The 22,056-nt window shown below is 41.1% G+C and overlaps 1 protein-coding gene across 3 annotated transcripts in view; it reads left to right on the forward strand.

The window, feature by feature from the left end:
* abcb4 (ATP-binding cassette, sub-family B (MDR/TAP), member 4) overlaps positions 1–16,437 on the forward strand; it is a 125,671-nt gene extending 109,234 nt beyond the window's left edge. For all 3 annotated transcript variants that reach the window (XM_039736604.1, XM_039736602.1, XM_039736603.1), the window contains exons 27-28: positions 6,714–6,860; positions 14,331–16,437. In XM_039736604.1, coding sequence (XP_039592538.1) covers positions 6,714–6,860; positions 14,331–14,531 — 348 coding nt within the window. In that variant the 3' untranslated portion in view covers positions 14,532–16,437. The remainder of the gene's footprint in view (positions 1–6,713; positions 6,861–14,330) is intronic.
* Positions 16,438–22,056: the final 5,619 nt, after the last annotated feature.

A 22,056-nucleotide genomic window follows, 5' to 3' on the forward strand; every position in this document is an offset into this window, starting at 1 on the left:
TCATTAGAATATCAACACGGTATTGTGTAATAATGTGCAAAAAGGAATGCAAAATCAAAATCTTTCCAATTCAAAATGCGTGTAATTTCAGTTCATAAATAAATGTTTGGTAACAATAGTAGTGCAGTTTGAATCAGATATTACCGATCAGGTCTGCTTGGCAGTACAACATATTGTAAGTGCAAAAACACGAGATCAAGTAACAGTGGAGTTTGTTTGAGTCAGATTTCAATAACACACAAACATATAATCTGTTTAGCAGTTCAACATTAGTGCAAAAGTCAATTTAAGTAACACTTGAACACAACTTATCAATCATCTTAATTCAAGTGACACTTAAGATTATATAACAAAAATTTTGACAAAAAAAAACTAATATAAAGTGAGATTAAAGTAACGTATCATAAACCTCACGATAATCACTAGCTGACAACATGTTATCCTGCTTTTTATATGCTCTTTCTGTAACACTGTACATTATTTTGAGGTCATGTCTTTTTTGTCAATTAAAATATTCATCCAAAAAAAGATTTTATGTACAGTGTGTACAGATCTCATTATTATTTGGCTTTAGCTTTGAAGTCTTCGGTATTTTACAAGAAAGGCTTGCAGATAAATTAGGTGCTGCCATATTGATCTGTTGAAAGATGATAAAAACGCAGTGCATCAATGTATGGCGCACTAACTGATGAATTTAAAGAATCAATTACATTGATTACATTGATGTGCCATAACAGCACTAATCTAGTGAAAATGTTATACTGCTTATAAATATGAAAATTTCTGCACTCACTTCTGCTAAATGCAAAAATGTGTATACCCAAGGGGTCCTCCAACTTGTAGGGAAATTATGGGGGTTGATGGCAGGATTGGCAGTCCTGCCACCATGAAAAAGCTTCACGCAGCTCTGAGACGACAGACAGGACTCCTTTTTGCTCTCCGTTGGAATAACTCTGTTGCAGCTGCCCATAGGAAGGCCGCTTGCATTATGAATGGGATGAGGGGGAAATGACAAGTCAACTGTTGGAGAGCCAATGGGGTCAGAACTTTTTGGGATCAAAACTGGTGTGTTGCTGAGGTGTCACTCGCTGCATGGCAGCACTCAGGTCCCAATTTTAGGCGGCCCATCACAGTAGGTGCGTGGAATGTCTTGTCTTTCCGGCATGATGATCATCTTTCTCTGCTGTTGGAGGAGCTTCATAAACTCTGCATTTCAGTGGTGGCACTCTCTGAGGTGCGCAGACCAGGGGCTGGCCAGATCTCTGTAGGTGGATACACCTTTTATTGGTCTGGTCGCTCTGATGGCTGTCATACTCGGGGAGTAGTTGTTGCTCTGGCAGATCAACAACATTTATTTATATAGCACATTTTCATACAAACAGTAGCTCAAAGTGCTTTACATATTAAAGAATAGAAAAATGAAAGACATAATTATAAAAAATAAATCAACATTAACATCGAAGAAGAGTAAGGTTCAATGGCCAGGGGGGACAGAAAAAACAAAAAAACTCCAGACGGCTGGAGAAAAAATAAAATAAAAAAAAATATAGATCGACTCCTTTCAATGAGCATATTATGAGACTCAAATTAAAGCACTCTGTGGGTGCTTTGTCTGTTGTCTCAGTGTATGCTCCAATCGTGGTGAGTGGTGTCTTAGTGAGGGAGACATTTTATTCACAACTTGCTTGGTGGTTGATGGGTGCCCGCGAGGTGATGCTCCTCTAGTCTTGAGTTACTTCATCATAACCACTGGCACCGACAAGGCTGGCTATGAGGATTGTGTCGGTCCTCATGGGTCTGGCGACTGTGATGAAAGTGGCTCCATGTTCCTTGACTTTGCATAAGGTCAGGGGTGTGCTGGGTCCTGGTTCCAACACCCTGAGCCACATCGTTGGACTTGGTACTCCAGTAATGTTGGTGCTGTGAAGGAGATTGATCACATCCTCGTGGGCAGATGCTGGAGGATATTACTAAACTACAGGGTCTGTAGAAGTGCCCAGTTTGTGAATTCTGACGACAGACATATTGTTGCTATTCTTCACATCCAGCTTAGGTCCAGTAGGCTAACACCTAATAGGAGAATGAGGTTTGACCTGGCCAGAATCCAAGATCAGGCTGTTTCTAACGAGTTTGCACGCAGTTTATGTAAGGTACTTATGGACTTGGTTGTGACTGCTGATCCTAATGTGATGTGGGAGACCTTCTGTGACAAGACCCTGAAAGTTTCTGAGGGTTGTGTTGGTGTTACCAGTGTTCCCAGAAGGAGGTGTTTCATCTCAAAGGGCACTCTGGATATCATCAAAATGAGTCACACCACATGGGTTGATGTCAATTCTGGTCTGTACCAGGAACTGAGAAGGACGGCTGCGAGGGCTCTGAGGACAGATAAAGAGGCATTTGTTAGAGGAATCTGTGAGCAACTGACACACCATCCATGGTCTACAGACCCACATCTTGCTTACAGAGGAATTGAAGCATTACGCACATCTGAATCTGTTCCTCAGAGAGTCTCAGTCAGGGCGTCAGATTAAACGGTCCTTACGGATGACACTGCAGTTGTGACCCACTGGGCTGGCTACTTTGAGCAGTTGTTTAAAGCTGATCCTCTGCTAGTACATTGGATATCTCTGGGTTCACAGTTCTTGAAGTTGATCCTCCAATTAGCTGTGAATCACCCCAGTCTCATTGAGATTGCACAGGTGGTGAACCAGCTGAGGGTAGGCAAGGCTGCAGGGATCTTTGATATCCGGGGTGAACTTCTCAAGGCTGGTTGTAAGGCTGTCCTCCTGGCATTGCAAGCAATCTTTGCTTCCATTTAGGAGACAGGCGTCATCACAGCTGACTGGAAAACAGGACTTGTCATCCCTATCTGGAAAGAAAAGGATAATCACCTAGATTGGGACCACTACAGGGGGATATCACTGCTCTTGGTGCAGAGTAAGGTCCTTGCTAGGGTCATCCTCAATAGTTCATGTGATCACTTGATCACCTACCAGTGACTGGCACAATCTGGTTTTATGCCTAAGAAGTCTACCATCGACCGGATCCCGGCACTGAGGGTTCTCATGGAGCACAGACACGAATATCAGCAGAGTTTCTTTACAGCCTTTATCGATTTTCATAATGCATTCAACTCAGTTGATCGAGCTGCCCTGTGGGACATCCTGAGACTTTGCAGGATCCCTTCAAAGTTGCTGGATGTCATGGCTGGCCTGTACACTGGCACTGTGAGTGCTGTTCAGAGCGGAGGCAGAACCTCTGCATTTTTCCCCAGTTATTTCTGGGGTTCATCAGGGGTGTGTTCTTGCTCTTCTTCTGTTCAATGCTTGCATGGACTGGGTGTTGGGCAAGGTTGTGGGCTCCAGTGGCTGTGGGGCATCTGTTAGTGAAGAAAGATTCACTGATTTTGACTTTGCTGACGATGCTGTGATCTTCAAGGAGTCAATGGATTCCCTGATAGGGGCTCTCGAGAGACTGAGTGAGGAGTCTGTGTTTGGGCTTGCAAGTGTCCTGGATAAAAACCAAAATCCAGGCCTTTAATGACCTCTTTGGCACAGCCATCAGCAGTGTGTCTGTCTGTGGAGAGAATGGATGCTATTTAAAGACCTGAGACAGAGACTGGACTACTTCAGTACTGTGTCTCTTCAGTGAATTCTTGGGTATCGCTGGTTTGACTTTGTGTTGAATGACTGAAGTCCCAAATGAGGCACATTACCTGCATCGTGGGGGAGCATCAGCTACGGCACTACAGCCATATGGTGCGATTCCCAGAGGGTGATTCAGCTCAAGTAGATCCTCATTGCTGAGGGCCTGAGTGGCTGGACCAGGCCAAGGGGACGCCCACGTAACACCTGGCTGCGGCAGATAGATGGTCACTTCCAGAGGGTTGGACTGGACCATGTGTCTGCCTTGGGGGTTGTGAACCAGGATCCCGAACTGTTTCATCATGTGGTGCATGTGGCAACGTGCTGCACCAGTGCATGCTCCCCAAACTGACCTGACATGACTTTTCTTATGCATTTTAATTCAAGCTTAAGGTGAAATCACTTTAGCTAACCAGAAGTGTCAATGCAAAAGGTAGACACTACTGAACAGCAACAAAGAAAGCAATAAACCTTAGTTTCATCTCATCTTATCCTCAGACCTACTGAATCAAATTCTGGAGCCCGGGGAACCAAAGCTTACCCTAGCAGCACTAGGTGCGAGGCTCCAGTTCATCACACATGCACTGTGATTAATTTAGATCTCTGCTGTAGATTTTTGTTAATTTTGCATAAATTTAAGCAGAGCACATAAACTCCCCACATATCACTCCAGCCCACTGTGCCACCATATGAGTGAACATTAAACAAGATTATACTGAAACCAGGATGTGTTTGCATTTATGATTATCTAGTGTAAACATTATTATTTATTAAGTTTGGATTCAAAAGTTTGTATAACTCTTACATTGGTTAAAATCAAAAATCCAAAATAAATGGATTATTTTAATCTTTTTTTAAAAATAACTGTTGCTATAAATGAACATAATATTTGAATATTTGAGGGTATTAGAAATCCCACTCCCTACAACAAGAGCTAGGAATGGAGTTAAAGAGAGCTTTTGGAGCTTCAGAATAATACGATTTAATTATTTGGTTGAATCTTATCCTGAATTTTACTATTAAAGAATTCATTAATAAACTAAAATGCTGTGGTGGAAAATGGATTTAAATTTCAGGATAATAATCAGAGAACCATGTATGGGCATAGCAAATTTATGTCAGAGTCTGTCAGAAGAAAGAGTACAGGGAGGAGACAATTCAGCAGCCATGTATCATTTCATGATCCTTAACCTGAAGATTCTGGAAGCCTTTTGATCCCTGGCTCCGATGGGCTCCAACAGACCAAGACTTGGGTTCCCCAGCGATCAGGGCGCTCACACTAGGGCTTCTACCTCCCAAGCCTCCGAATCCTGCTGCCTTCCTCTGCCTTGTGCGACGAGCCATCCTTGATCGTGGTCACTCCTGCTCCTCTGCAAAATTCAGCAGTAGTGACCCAATCCGTTTGCCCCTGGGTGTCGGCCAAACACCCCACTAGGGCTCACTTCTCCCAGCTGCCTGTCCTTCTCACTCGCTCTCTCACACCGGCTCCTTCGCTTCCTGCCTTTTCTCCTTTTTAACCTCCGTCCTTTTCTTTTTTTTGTCTTTTCTTTCTCTCCTTCACACTCGCGGTTCTCCTATTTATAATGGGGATGTGGCACAGGTGTGGCGATTAGCAGCTCCCAGCCTCAATTACGGATACGGACGATTCCTCACCTGTGCACTAAAGCAAGGAAACGCCCGCACCACATCGCTTTTGAGAACCGCTCCGGCCGCACTACCACACCCCCTCTTTAAGCCACAAGTGCAGTGATTATTTATTTAAAAACTGGCCTTTTATTCTGAGCCGCGGACCTGCTATATCGCAAGAATGTGATGTTATTTTGGAGGAATTAAGTGGATAGGACTGGTGAACTAAATATTTCTAATGTTCTAATAATAAACTTTGTTCATGAAAAGGAGAGGGGTGACCTACTTAGAGGTAGCTCTGGTCAAATTGGAAATTGTCCGTGGAACTGGAAAATAAGATTGTTATCCCTGGGATATTATAACAACTAATGTGAACCCAGACATAGTTTTGTGGTTGCAGCAGCAGCTTTCTGTATTTCTACATGTGGAATATTATTGAAACAAGGACAATTAAGAATGAGCTTGCAACAGATATCAGGCAGCTGTAATGGAAAGTGTTGGTCAGAGTGGTTGATATGAGATCAATGAGCAAGTTCATATGTGAATTCGGGTCCTCTCAAAATGATTCTAAACAGACCACACAAAGGATGGCAAATGTGGTGGAGGACACAAGCAGATGGTTGTGGTTATGGTCGGGAAAAAGTCACCTGAGCAGAGAGCCAACTCCAGGTGAGCTGCACTGACTAATGTGTGTTTAGTGTTTGTTAGTAGGTGGGGAAGGGAATACAGATATATCGGACAAGTGTACCGTCGAAGCCTTCTTGAGATCGTGAGTCTTAATTTTGACAAAACATCATTTATTAGAGAAGAATGCCCACCTGATGACCAAGAATCACTTGGCTCACAAAGTTTTTGTGCCAAATGTACACGTATTTGTTGACTGCGGTGGGCTGGCGCCCTGCCTGGGGTTTGTTTCCCGTCTTGTGCCCTGTGTTGGCTGGGATTGGATCCAGCAGACCCCTGTGACCCTGTAGTTAGGATGTAGTAGGTTGGATAATGGATGGATGGATGGATGTATTTGTTGATGTTGAGTTTGTAGAATTGTTAGTGCCAAGGGCTTACAATCCGTGCAAATGTGGTAGGTTAATTGTAAAGGAAGTTGGCAGGTTTTGAGAAGTTGTTATTTAATGTATGACCAGTTTGTTGTTGTTGTTTTAAACAGTACATTTGAGCCATGTGAAGTAACAGTCTCTGCTATAACATCGGGAGGTGTGAGGGGGTTGTAGGCATAATGGCTGTTGCAGGTAATACAATTAGCTTCTGTGGGCTGTATCTGTTTTTGAGAGCACAGTTGATAAGTTATTCCTGTGTATTGTGTAATAATTGTAAAGAAAATGCAAAGTCATGTTTAGGCTTAACAAAATTAAAACAAGGTATGTTCATGGTCCACAAAGCTGTACCAATACTAGAAAAAAGTGTAAAATACTGTTTTTCTTTTTCTAGAAATACAACACAGATGCAGGAGACAAAGGTGCACAGTTGTCTGGTGGGCAGAAACAAAGAGTTGCGATTGCTCGGGCCTTGGTCAGGAAACCCAAGATCCTCCTATTAGATGAAGCAACATCTGCTTTGGACACAGAAAGTGAAAAGGTACTGGTGTTTTATTATTTCTTTTTTTTTCTTTGAAATTTCTTTTTCTTAGAGTGAGTTTGTGTGGATTCAAATGTACAGAACAAAATTGTTTTAAGATGCTTTTTTTTTTTAAATGAAATATTTATTTGTAGTGATTTCTTGTTGTGATCTTCTTGTAGCAAAAAAAAACCAAATTAAATTAATTACGAATTTAAAATAATATAAAAAATTAACACCACAGGAAACACCCATTTGGCGTAAAAGCAGCATAACGTATAACAACGAATAGAAACACTCTGTGTGGGGGGGCACTGTGGCACAGCCCTGTGTATCTAATGCCCTGGGTTTGAAGCCTATGTCTAGTTATAGTCAGTGTGGAATTTGCAAGGATGTTTCTTCAGTGCGCCAGCTTTCTTCCCACATCCCAAAAACATGGATGTTCATTTATCATTATAAACTGGTTCACAAGGTGTGTGTGTGTGAACGAACCATGGAATCGATAGGTGCCCTGTTCAAGGTTGGTTCAATTCTTGTCAGGACTGGCACAGGAGCCAGTTGGCCAATGAGCCCAATTAAGCCTCAATGTTGGAAGCCTTGATTCCTGGGAAGTATTTGCTTTAACTGCCGAGTTTACATTTTTTGGAATTCTTGCATCTCACAATACGTAATCGCTAATGGTGAGCACCATTCTTGTGTGAGCCTCAACAGATGTGCTGCTGAATACGGAGTTCAAGTTCTGGATAAAAATTGATATCTTGGACACCTATCTCTGTTACCCTCTGGTTACATTTCAGCCTTCAGAATGAAGATGAATCAGAAATGGCCAAATTACGTACACAAACCAACCCAAACCAATGTTTGGTTTGCCTAACCACCATCAGGTTCCTAACATGGTGCTAAGTGCATTTTTCCCACCAACTTTAAGTTAACTATTTTTGGTAAGTGAGGCAAGCTGTACTGTAAGCAGGAAATACTACTGTCAGTAGGTAGAGAAGAGATGGAACTTACAGTACTAAGTTCATCTTTTGCTGTTTGTAGCTGCAGCAAAGTTCAAAGATGATCCTCTTGCTGGGAATTACCACTGGATCGCCATGTCACACTCACATTTTGGCTTTTACCACAAGCTGGACAGTCAGTTACAAGCCGCTCAGTGCCCTTTGTTTAAGGCCCATGCCTGGTTTCCATAGGTGTAGGGTTTGCATCTTCTCCTTGTGTTTTTGAGGGTGTTCTGCTAGTGCTCCAGTTCTGTCCACTCTCAAGATGTGTGGTTTTACCCAGACACCAAGTTCAGCTGAGATACACTTAAATCCCTTGTGCCTTGAATTATATGTGGTAGCTTTGGGATTGTTATACACCAGGGGTCCTCAATCACAGTCCTGGAGGGCCCCAGTGGCTGCAGGTTTTTGTTCTAGCCCGGTTGCTTAATTAGAAAGCAATCCTTGCCAATAATTTAATTGCATGGCTTGTTAGTGCTTTAACTCTCTTAAGTCCGGTAATTCTCATATGCTAGATTTTTTTCCCCTTACTAATTATATCATTCAAATGATTTGAAGGCTGAAATGGATGAGTAATTCTCAGTCCTTCACTTTTTTATCTTCACTTTCCTTCCAAGTATTTAATTAAACCCAATTGTACATGATAAATACACACAGGTGTAAATGGTAACAAGCTAAATGGAGAAATGCTGGTCTCTTTTGTCATTTGCATGTTATTGCTAATTAGGCACAATTAAAACTAAGAATACAGCTGCTTAAGACTAAAATAAGCAATAAGGGTTCAAAATCTTAACGAGCGAGACAACTAAAGTGAAGCAGAAGTGTTACTTGAGCAATAATTGCTTCTTATTAAGCAACTGGGTTGGGCCCTCCAGGACCATGATTGAGGACCCCTGTTATACACAATAGTACAAAAAGTAAAATATCGATCCATCCATTATCCAACCCACTACATGCTAACTACAGGGTCACGGGGGTCTGCTGGTGCCAAACCCAGCCAACACAGGGCGCAAGGGAGGAACAAACCCCAGGCAGGGCACCAGCCCACCGCCAGGCACACACACACACCCCAAGCACACACGAGGGGGCAATTTAGAATCGCCAATGCACCTAACCTGCATGTCTTTGGAGTGTGGGAGGAAACCCATGCAGACACATGGAGAACATGCAAACTCCATGCAGAGAGGACCCAGGAAGCGAACCTGGGTCTCCTAACTGCAAGTCAGCAGTGCTACAAATGCACCACCGTGCAAGTAAAATGTTAACCTTGCAAATCTAATAATATAACAACAAGTAGTTTAACTAGATGAATGGATGCACAGGATAGCATTATGGACATCTCTTGGCCACAGACCCAGTCCAGTTACTATGTGTCAAGATTTCCCTTATGATAGACTGGCATCTTCACCCTTGAGCTATTCCCTTGATGTCCACAATTCCAGAAACAGAGAATGAACAGACAGATGTACTCTTTGTCTAATATACTGCTCAAAAGGGAATATTTAATCATCTCAGTATAACACCAAGTCAGTTAAGCTTCAGGGATATCAGTCTGTCCAGTTAAGGTGAATAAGAGATTGTGAATCAGCTTCACCTCCTTTGTTGCAAATGAAAGTTGACCACATGTGCATTGGAGAGGCAACAGCAAGACAACCCCCAAAAAGAGAATGGTTTTTCAGGTGGTGGCCATAGGCAATTGCACTCGCTCCTTATCTTTCCTGTGTGATTCTTCTCTAGTTTTCAATTTTGCTAGTGTCCTTGTCACTAGTGGTAGCATGAGGTGGTACCTGTAACTGATTCATTTTGCACAGGTAGTCCAGCTCCATATGTGCCATCACCAGAAGGTTTGCTGTGTCTCCCAGAACAGTCTCAAGAGTATGGAGGAGATACCAATAGATAAGCCATTACATGAGGAAAGCTGAACAGGGCTGTAGAAGGGCATCAACTCAGTCAAGGACTGGTATCTTCTCCTTTGTGCAAGGAGGAACAGGAGGAACGCTGCCAGAGTCTTACAAAATGATCTCCGGCTGGCTACTAGTGTGCATGTTTCTGACTAAACTATCAGACACCCTCTAGTGGGATCTTTGCTCTCAGCCCATCACCGTGCAACTCGATTGGCATTCACAAGAAAATACAACTGGTAGCTCTACCATTGGTGTCCCATTTTCTTCACAGATGAGAACAAGCTCACACTGAGCACATATGACAGATGTGAAAAAGTCTGGAGATACCGTGGTGAACGTTATGCATCCTGCAACATTATCTAGTATGACCGGTTTGGTGGTGGGTCAGTGATGGTCTGAGGAGGCATACCTTGTAGGGTCACGCAGACCTCAATGTGCTCAGAAACAGTACCCTGACTGCTGTTATGTACCAGGATGAAATCCTCAGAGCCATTGTTAGACCTTCTGCTGGTGCAGTAGGCCCTGGGTTCCTCCTGGTGTAGGGCAGTACCCGGCTTCATGTGGACAGAGTGTGTAGGCAGTTCCTGGATGACAAAGGCATTGATGCAATTGACTGGCCCACACATTACCCAGGCCTGAATTCAATTGAGAATCTCTGCAATGTTATGTATTGGTGCATCTGATGCCACCAAGTAGTGCCACAGACCGTCCAGGACCTCCTTGATGCCCTGATCCAGGTCTTGGAGTAGATCCCCCAGGACACCATCAGCTTGTTCATCAGGAGCATGCCTAGACATTGTTGGAAGTGCATACAGGCATACTGGAGCCATAGACACTACTGAGTCACATTACGAGTTGCCATGCTGAAATTCACGCAAGTTGCATCAGACTGTGATTTCAAGTTTTTCTTTGATTTTTGGTGAGATGTTGAATCAAGCCCTAAACAAATTATACAATTATACTCAGATTTTCAACTTGAATATTTTGTTCAAGATCCAGTGCATCATTTAATTGTTCGCTTAATTTTTTGAGCAGTGTAAGTTAATACGTTGTATATATTGTGTAGCTGCTTAGAACTTTTGAACGTTGGATCACTTTGTAAAAACGCAGCACTGGACAATATTCAAATACCTCCTGAGATAGCCAGAACACCATTGTCTAGTGAATCAGCTCTGACAGGTAGGCGAGATCATAAACAAAGGAGAAGAAAGCATGGAGTTACTGCCGAGCATTTTTGTCGCCAGTGTTCAGTCTGTAGTGTACAAACTAGATGAACTACGACTATGGGTCACCTCATACACACGGATTACAACATTATGATTTTTAAAGAAACATAGTTAAATAAAAGTATCCCGGCATCGCTATTGAGCTGGAGGGGCACACTTTCTTCAGGGCCAACAGAACAATAGATAACACCATTTAGATCAAAGGTGGAGGTCTGTGCATTTATGTGAACAATGCTTGGTTTGCAGACAATGTTGTAACGGAAAGTCATTGCTCTGCTGATCTGGAATATTTGATGATTAAGTGTAGACCCTTTTACTTACCTTGGGAATTCAGCTATGTTATTATCATTGCTGTGTATGTACCACCGGATGCCAACACTAAGCTTACAATGAAAGAACTGCATGCTGCTGTTAGCAGGGAACAAACAGCACATCCAGGCAGGGCTTTCATTACTGTGGGTGATTTCAATCCATTGCAACTTTAGTAGTATAAACCCCAAGTTTCATCAATATGTCTCCTGCCCCACCCAAGTAGATAGAATCTTGTATCACTTATGTACAAACATTACTGAAGCCTACAAGGCCTTTCCGCTCCCCCACCTTGGATAATCAAATCACCTCTCCTGGCTCCTCCTCCGTAAATACACACCACTTATCAGATATGTGAGACCTTCAGTGAGAACAGTGAAAGCCTGCCCTGAAGAGGCAGACTTGCTTTACAGCAAAGTTTCAGTACAAAGACTGGAGCTTGTTTGCCAGCAATGCCACTTGGGACTTGGAAGTGGACATTGAAAGGTACACCTCTTCTGTCCAAGATTACATCAATACAAGCCTTAATGAAATCACAACATACAAAGAGATTAAGTCTTGGAATGAATAGAGAGGTTCGACTCCTGCTTAAAGCTTGCGACGCTGAGAGGTTAAGCACATCCAGAGCCAACTTGAAAAAGGACATCAGGAGTGCAAAACAGAAATACAAGCAACTAATTGAGGAACACTTCAAAAACTCTGACCCCAGACATAGGTGGTAAGGTATCCAGACCATCAAAGAATACGGGAAGGTAAATCCAACCTCAACAACAAGTAATGTCTCCCTTTCTGATGAGCTAAATAACTTTTATGCTTGTTTTGATCAGGACAATAAAACACTTGCAAACAAAGCTACCCCTTTTTCAGTTGACCAGCTCCTTGGACTTACCACATCATCTTACTGTACTCTGTTGTACAGTCTGCACTGAGCAAAGTGAATACACGCAGGGCTGCTGGTTCCGATGGCATTCCTGGGTGCATGCTTAAGGGCTGCACTGGGCAACTGCCTAAGGTCTTCAGTAGCGTCATCAATGTGTCTGTGGCCCAGGCTGGTATTTATGCAGGATTTAAATTCACAACGACTGTACCAGTACCGGGCGGCATGGTGGCACAGTGGTAGCGCTGCTGCCTCGCAGTTAGGAGACCCGGGTTCGCTTCCCGGTCCTCCCTGTGTGGAGTTTGCATGTTCTCCCGTGTCTGCGTGGGTGTCCTCCGGGCGCTCCGGTTTCCTCCCACAATCCAAACACATGCAGGTTAGGTGGATTGGTGATTCTAAATTGGCCCTAGTGTGTGCTTGGTGTGTGGGTGTGTTTGTGTGTGTCCTGTAGTGGGCTGGCACCCTGCCCAGGATTGGTTCCTGCCTTGTGCCCTGTGCTGGCTGAGATTGGCTCCAGCAGACCCCCGTGACCCTGTATTCGGATTCAGTGGGTTAGACAATGGATGGATGTACCAGTACCTAAACTATCCTCTCCAAGGATAGTTCTGCTTCTGCTCTGTTGCACTCACTCACATCACCACAAAGTGCTTCAAATCCTGTCTGTCTCCCACATTAGATTCCTACCAGTTTACCAATCATCCCAATAGGTCAGTGGAGGGGGGTGCCATATCCTCAGATCTACATACTGCCCAGACTCACTTGGACAACAATAACTCCTACATCAGGTTGTTATTTGTTGATTTTAGCTTAGCATTTAACACCATTACCCCCTCCAATTTGGTAAATAAACTCAACAACTTCAGAATTAGCACCCCTCTTTGTAATTGGATACTGGACATTCTAACCAACAGACCCCAGTCTGCAGGGTTAAACAACCACACATCGTCTACCTTGATTGTGAATTCTGGCGTTCCACAGGGTTGTGTACTCATCCCACTTCTCTATCTGTCTTCACCCATGAATGCGTCTGCAGAAAACACCACGGAAATACTGTAGGGCTGATTGGTGACAACAACAAGTCAGCCCACAGAGATGAGGTTAAGCACCTAGCAACTTGGTGTACTGACAATAACCTCGCCCTCAGCACCAAGAAGACCAAAGATCTCACTGTGAATTAATTGTCCAATTACTTTTGAGCCCCTGAAATGAAGGGATTGTGTTAAAAAATGCTTTAGTTGCCTCACATTTTTATGCAATCGTTTTGTTCAACCCACTGAATTAAAGCTGAAAGTCTGCACTTCAACTGCAGCTGAGTTGTTTCATTCAAAATTCATTGTGGTAATGTACAGAACCAAAATTAGAAAAAAGTTGTCTCTGTCCAAATATTTATGGACCTAACTGTATTCATGTCATGTTATCTGTACTTGCTGATCAGAATTCAATAACTATATACTCTTCCTTGTATATCCTACTACCTGAAATTTTAAATATTATATAGATTTATATTCTCATTTGCAGGCTGATTTATTGCACCTTACTCTACTACTTGCACTTTCTGGTTAGATGCTAAACTGCACTTTGTTGTATCTGAATAATGATAATAAAGTTGAATCTAACCTAAAAAAAAAAACCAAAACTAATAAATGCGGACATCCACCTAAGTATCCACTGACAATCACGTATGCCAGATTTATAGAGAGCCAGACAACAGCCCGGCAGTATGTGGGGCCAGTGTTTTTGTTCCATGTGGTATTCAATGATGTTTGTTTGAACAATCACTAGTCAATTTTTGGATCATTATTTCTGGTCCCCTATCCCTAAATCCCATCTGTTAAGGGTAACCCAATCAGGACCTCCAACAACATAGCGCTTTAGATTCCTGTTGCAGTCAAGCCCCTCCACTTTTTCACATTCACAGTTTCAGGTGGGGCTTACGGTAAAGTGTTTGTTTCTATTGAAAACAATGTAAATTTTGGTGGGTAAAAGATGCCTTTGATAACTTGTATAAAGAAAGGAGGTGGGCCGCTGCTGATTTAACAAAGATAACTATGTCAAATTCTCCACAGGCAGAGTATACATTTTAATTTTCATAAGTGGCATTAGATCTTAGGGTTTGCCATTAGCCTACTCGGCTAAAATGACTCCTTGGCTAACGTGTTTTCTTTTCTTTTCACCAGATTGTACAGGAGGCCTTAGACAAAGCCAGAGAGGGCAGGACCTGTATAATTGTAGCACATCGACTATCCACCATCCAGAATGCCGACAAGATCGCAGTGTTCCAGAATGGGATGGTAGTGGAGCAGGGAAAGCACCATCAGCTCCTCGACCTCAATGGTGTTTACTATGCACTGGTGAATGCACAGATGGGGCAGACCTGAGGAGATGACTGGCATACCAGCCTGGCCCTTTGTCAAGATGTTAACTTTTCACTCTTCCATAATATTTAACTCAAACGTAATCTATTGTTATTCAGTGTGTTATTTTAGATTATTTTATGGCATGTATGCTAAATATTTAAAATGTACTACATGTTAAAAAAATGTTTTATATTTATATACAGTATACAGTACAATATACAGCCAATAAGCTGGCATCATTTCACCACACGCAGAGTAAGCCTCATTCTGTGTTATGAGGTAAACCGACGCAAGTTCTCAATTATTTATTTTCATCATAAAATGTAACAATAGCAAGAAACATTTTGTCAAATAATCCCAAATGTCTGTGCCCGCCTTCTGTCTTTGTAAACGACAGAAAAAATGACATTTGAATTCATTACTTGAATTCGTTCAACTTGGAAGCAAGTTAAAGAATATCATGAGGAACGTTTTTTAAAACATGCCATTAAATCAGTGCATTAATCACACAGCCCTGCGGTGGGCTGGCGCCCTGCCCGGGGTTTGCTTTCTGCCTTGCGCCCAGTGTTGGCTGGTATTGGCTCCAGCCGACCCCCATGACCCTGTAGTTAGGATATAGCGGGTTGGATAATGGATGGATGGACAATCCCAAAGCTACCACATATAATTCAAGGCACAAGGGATTTAAGTGTATCTCAGCTGAACTTGGTGTCTGGGTAAAACCACACATTTTGGGATGTGGACAGAAAACACAAAGAGCGCACTCACACACAACACATCCCAGGCCAAATGAGAACTGTATCAGCATGTCTTTGTGGCCTGTGACCACCACATAGCATGCTTTCCAAGAACCTGCAGTGATAAACCCAAACCCAACAAGCAATAACCTCCATGTTTAGAAACTGGTGGCTTTCTAAGCTGAAGTGACCCAAAGACATGAAGTCAGGGGTCCTTTTCCTGGAAGCTGAGGGTGAAAATGGCAAATGGATTAATGGCTGTGAAGCCTTGAAAGCCTTCCCTGGTGTACCCAGTGCACTGTTCCATGTTTTTTGTACCTGATTTTATTCTAACAAGTTTCTTTTCATACTGTTCATTCAGTATGACACAATTTGAATCGTTTTGGCAAGGAATGAACTTCACATACTCTCAAGTTTTAACCCAACAGATGGTTTACATGAAGCAGTTCACATTTTAACAAACATTTTACTAACATTCAGAAATTCAAACCCTGTCACTCCAACGCGTTCTTTTAGTTCTCCTTGCATCCTTTAGAAGTTTTGGATTCTTCTTTTAGGTTCTATTGTACTTAGAACTACTATTGTACTAATAGTAATTAGTAATAATAAGGTGTACTATTGTACACCTTATTATTATGAAAGATAACACTTTACTCAATTATAGAATGAAATTCTCAAATTTGCTTATTCAATCCCAAAAGTTCAAGTCCAGCACAGGGACCATCCCACCCACCAACACGTATTCAGTTTGGGTCCAAACCAGCACATCTTTATGAATGTAGAAGGACAAACACTCAAGACACAATACCTGTGGGAATCTGTAAACCCCACACAGATGATGAGCAGGTGATCAAAAGAAATGAAGTACGTGGAGAAAACAACAGAAAGACATAAAAGTGTCATCTTATGTCCAGACTCATCCCACCAGACCAAATATTAATTAGCTGTGGAGGTCGTCACTCTTATCTGCAGCACAGCTTCGTCAGTCACCCTCAGTGAAGGCTCTTCATAACACATAGATGTAGAGAACAGTTATTTTTCTGATCATTCATGTGTTGAACCCCAAACAGAAAGTTAAAAAATGTTCATTTTAGATTAAAAAAATGACACACAATGGAATGGATCACTAGTGATGCTATTAACTAAAGAATGTACACTCAAAAATAAAACTACTGGGGTTGTTCAATGTATATATTTAATATAGATTATTTAATTTTAAAATAGTTATATTTTCTGCAATTACTCTAGTTATATTGACTTAAATTTGTTAGATGTCACACTAACAAAATTCATTTGTGTTTGAACAAAACAATCAGAATATTTTCTTTCAACAGAAGCATAATCTGTCATACGGACTGTTGTAATTACTCGCTAATTCTATGTTAATCTTAACTCAAAATTAATACTTTTCTAATCCGCCTGGTATTCCCATTTTCTCTCTGCCCAGTTAATTTAAGTTGATTTAACTTAAAATAATAAAGATGTATGTACATAACTATCCCAGATTTGCAAAAAGTAAAATAATTAGCATCAAGAAGTGCCCCTTTTGTTGACAACACACTCCAAAGTACGTCCATACCTTTGTATACTTGGAAAGAAAGTTAAAGACTTTCAGTAAACTGATTTTTTCCAAATGCCTTGAGCTTTGTGGGATTGTGGAAGCCAATTTATGAAATTTAAACGCATGTTGCCCACCCTAAATCAGAAAAGCATTTTTTCTTTGTCTCCAAAATACCAATTAATGTTATTATTGCTTGAAAAAAGCACTCAACTAAAATATAACTTGTACAGAAGCTCTGAACCGTACAGTGAAAATAACACTTATCTCGTATGTACGTGAAAATGTCTCATACGTACAGGATACTTTCCCATACATACAAGAAAAAGCTAGTTAAAAAAGTTTGCTTTGAGTATCCTAAACATATATGAAAACATCTCATATGTACGTAAAAGTATCCTGTACGTACGAGATAAGGGTTATCTCATACGTTTTTTCATTGTGCGGTGCAGAGCTTCCGTAAACATGATTACCTTATGTGGTAATAACTGAATGACTACACACTTAAAAAATTAAACAGTGCTCATATAGTTTGAATATTTATTACGTTAGATAATTCGTTAGTTTTGCTATCTACAGTTGCATAAAGATAAAATGCTGATATGTTACATTTATGTAAGCCCATTTAGTTTGTACAGTAAATGCAGTAAAATAATGTTGAGGTTGTGTTAGTTTAGTTTGCTGAACATGAACAGATGTATTTGATCTAACTTGACTACATTGTGTTGACTGAGTGTAAGTCATTTAAGGAGACAGTACTAAATACTCTGATTTACAATTTACACAGCTTAGTTTTGTGGAACTTGTTGACATAACACAGTTAAGCAAATCCAGAAAAATATTTTTAGAGTGAAAAGGAATTTTGCAAATTTCAAGCCAGCTGTTAGTTTCAGTTTCTAAATATGTTCTCCCTATTTACTGTTCCTTGTTATCTCATGGACTGCTGTGGACTACAGATGTCAAATCTGGTAGATGTACTTCTGAAATTCGGGGGAATAGAAAAGAAACCATAAGAAATCATTTCTTTTTTTATACAACCGCATATGCATTATTGCGTCAGGCAACTGAAAAACAGGATAGCATGTCAAGAATGTGTGCCTATGATTTCTTTTAACGTTATTTGTTTTCTCATGAAAATATGTGGTCCATTTTAAGAACAAGTTTAAAATGAATGCATTAGGTAAGTTGTAAATCTGTTGTTTCCATCCCCTGTACAGTACAACTTATTTTTTGTATTGCGCTCTTCACTGAGTGCTGGTGCAGAGCGCTATGAAGAATTCTCAGTTAAAATACCAGTACAGATTACGCTAATTACAAAATACAGAATGGGTACACATAAAAACATAAAAATGCATATTTGTTATAACGCACAAAGAACAATAAAGAAACAAATTAAAATATTAAATATTAAAATAAAACAATATTTGTCCATTAATTAATTGACGAACTATGGTAAGTTGACAATGGAGGGGGTTAACATTGTAAAAGATAAAGTCAAAAATAAAAATTCACCATCCTGAAGACACTGGCCATCTTGCTGCATAACCACTCCTGGGTTCGATAGTGGAGTTCGTGCTGGCCATCCAATTGCAGCTGCAGAGTCCGATTCATTCAACTTTACTTTTATAATAATATTATTCATTTGATTTGTTGTTGATGGTTCTTTAATGTACATAATATACAAATATAATCAATGTCTCATGGTTTACTCCTCAAATATCCATCTCCATATCTGAGTATACGAGAAAGTCTAGGGGAGACCACTCCTGATTTTGATTGTATATATAGTGTATATATTGTATATATGCACTGATTTGGATTTATTTTTATAGACTTTATGGACTTTGCCTTCACTGGGTTTGCCACCTCAGGGACAACTGAATCTTTTTGTGGTTCACAGGACAAGTTTTATTAACATTTCTTTGCACCAAAGTAATCTAGGAGCCGGCAATGGTCTGTCTTCTTGATTATAATGGATATAATGGATTGCTCTCAATTACTTATATATACGTGCTTAATGACAGAAATGATCTAATTTTACACTTGCCTGGCTTGCGGCTCTGAGTTCACGCCTGTGATACCCAGTGTTATATGTACAGTATGTGGCTGTATGTTGGAACCTCCGAATTCTGGTATCGTCATGCCCATTTTGCAATATCTTTCACTATACTTCTTCTGCTGCTTACTATTACCACACATCTGCGCCACCCCACCCTGCCCGTTTCACCTTCTCTGCTACTATCAAATAAGTATTGCTCTATACTATTCTAAAAAACTCTTGTGACAAACTCATTTGTATTAAACCGTTTTTCCAGAGCAAATGGTCAGACTGGAATGTCCTAAAAGACACTGGTATAGTGTGGTGCCTGAAATATTTACATTGAGGGTCAGGTCTCCACCACTGCTGGGCTGTGAATGAAAAGTTCAACGGCAGCATTTGTTCAGGAATATGCCGTCCTATTCATGGCTTTGAAAATAAGAGTGCAGTCTGTTTAAATAAACTCTGATCATGGATCTGTCCACAATGAATCCTCATCAACTAATGCTGCATTGTTTAACTCAAGATCTCTTAATGGCAAAACACTAGTGCTATCAGAATTCATTTCAGACATTGACATGCCATGCCTAATAGAAACCTGGCAAAAACCAAACCATTTTACATCTCTTAAGGAGGGGACACCATTCGGATATATTTACTTTGCAGAGCCTCGCAGCTCATCACAAGGTGGAAGAGTCGCAGTAATTGTTACAGCGGAACTAAAAATCAAAAGAATCCCAATTGACTGCCCATTGTCTTTCTAGTGTCTGGCTGTTAAGCTAATAACAAAATCAGGTCCTGTCTTACTCATTGTTCTCTTTTGTCCTTCAAAATACACTGCATCTTTTTATCTGATCTGACTGAACTATTAACCCACTTACTGTAAGTTCCCTTCCCCAGAGAGTCATTCTTCTTGGCGATTTCAACATCCATATTGACATTACTACATGTAAGCTAAAAAATGAATTCCTACTCTTACTGGACTGTTTTGACTTGGAGAAACATGCTGATTTTATTACCTACTCTGGCAGTAATATATTGGACCTGATCTGCACATTTGGCTTATCTGTTGGCAACACATATAGCAGTGATTTGGGACTCTGATAATAAAGCAGTACTTTCACCGTCTCATTACATCTCTCTCCTTTTACCTACAGAAACTTTAAAATATCTGTCCTTCTATCCCTGCTGGTTCCATTTCTGATCTTTTTTCTGTCTTCCCCTATTCCGTCAACACTAAATAGTCTTGTTGACTACTATAACTCAGCCCTTCATTCAGCACTAGATAAAACAACTCTATTAAAACATAAGGAAGCTTCCTTTAAGCACTCTGCTCCATGGTACAATTTAGAGTTACGGTCTATGAAAGCAGCTGGCCGATGCCTTGAGAGAATGTCATGTAAGACTGGCTTCACTGTTCACATCCAGGCTTTCTCTGACCATCAAAGGGCTTACAGAGATGCGCTAACTGCAGCCATGAACACGCATTATGGCAGAATAACTGAAAGTGGCCATGATAACCAGAGGGTTTTGTTTTCTCTAGTTAATAAACTACTTCAGCCTCCATCAGGCCCAATTACCTCCTCTCCTGAAGTCTGTGAAAAATTCCTCCACTTTTTCCTCAATAAAATTAAAGATCTAAATAATTCAACTAACATACATCCATCATCCCTTTATATTGCTCCCAGTCTTAACACTCCATCCAGCTCTTTTTTCTAAATTTTCACCAGTCACCTCTGTATTTGTTAATGACCTGTTTTGTAAAACGAGGCCGACTACTTCAGTACTGGATGCCATCCCCACCACACTTCTTAAATCCTGCCTTCATGCCATAATCCCAACTGTTACCACAATAATAAACACATCCCTTGACACTGGCTTTGTGTCAGCCACTTTTAAAATTGCTTCTGTAACAAGTCTGATAATCTTAACAATTTTTGACCTCTCTCTCACCTTTGCTGTCAAAAGCTGTAGCGTCCCAACTCACCAATTACTTACTGTAACCTCTAATAATTTAAAGGAACCCTTTCAGTCTGGTTTCAGAGTGTAGTACAGCTGTGAAACTGCTCTGCTTTGGGTAACTAATGATTTGCTTATGGCAGCAGATGCTATGCAAACCAGCATATTAACTCTTTTAGGGCTGAATATTTTTTCCAAAAAACAGTTTCTGAAAAGCAATGGTTTCAAATAGAAATCAACATAAAACATCTGTTGCTGCATGCTGTGGCTGCCAGTTTGCCAAGAATATGTGTCAGGCTTTCTGCCAGGCTGTCTTTGCGTGGCTGGGTCAAAGTCACAGTGCATTGCAATCTGGTTTCTACCTGTTATCATTGTTAAGTGGCAGTCCTTCCTGGTGAACACTGTCAGTACTATGATTAGCTGGGGACCAATCAGCTGAAGCTGGAACCTCACATTTGTTTTCAGTCACTTGTATCACAATCTAAGTTCAACATATCATAGTCCAGTTCAGAGATAACAAGCAACATGTCATCTACGGTGTGTTCACTTTGATCTCCCGCCAAATGTCTGTACCATTTTTGCCATTGTTTGCGCCTTGCTACTCACACGAGTGCAGGAAATCTCAGTCAAACCAATGAATCTAACTTTCCTTCTAGCAACTAAAACAGAATGGTTGGTTTTGTTGAAGTTTTACCGTCGATTATCGTCGTCAACTCCTCCTTTTGACAAAAGATGACATCAGCCCTGAAAGAGTTAATTCTGTTAGACGTCAGTGCAGCACTTGAAACTGTCAGACATGACATTCTACTGTCCAGAATGGACAGCATTCTGGGTATCTCTGGCACCGCCCTCCAGTGGTTTAAGTTCAATATGACTGACAGGCAAGAGTTTGTTAGTCTTGGCAACAGCAGGTCCAGTTCAGCGCCAGTCACACAAGGAGTTCATCAGGGCTTTGTCCTTTGCTCTTCTGTATTTATATGCTTCTCCTTGGCCATATTATTCGTAGCTATGGACTGGGTTATCATTTTTATGCAGATGACACTCAACTCTATTTCAATGTTAAAAGTGAAACTTTATTAGAGCTTTCTCAGCTCACAGCTTGCCTCAGTGAAATTAAAACCTGGCTGGAGCAAAACTCTTTAAAATTAAATTGCAACAAAACTGAACTCCTGCAAATTGGCACTAAAGGACAACCTAAGAACATGAGCTCCTTTTCAGTCCCTCTTAACGGTGAGCTCATCAGACCTTCTTCTA

This window comes from Polypterus senegalus, chromosome 15 (genome assembly GCF_016835505.1).
Source record: "Polypterus senegalus isolate Bchr_013 chromosome 15, ASM1683550v1, whole genome shotgun sequence".
Lineage (NCBI taxonomy): Eukaryota > Metazoa > Chordata > Cladistia > Polypteriformes > Polypteridae > Polypterus > Polypterus senegalus.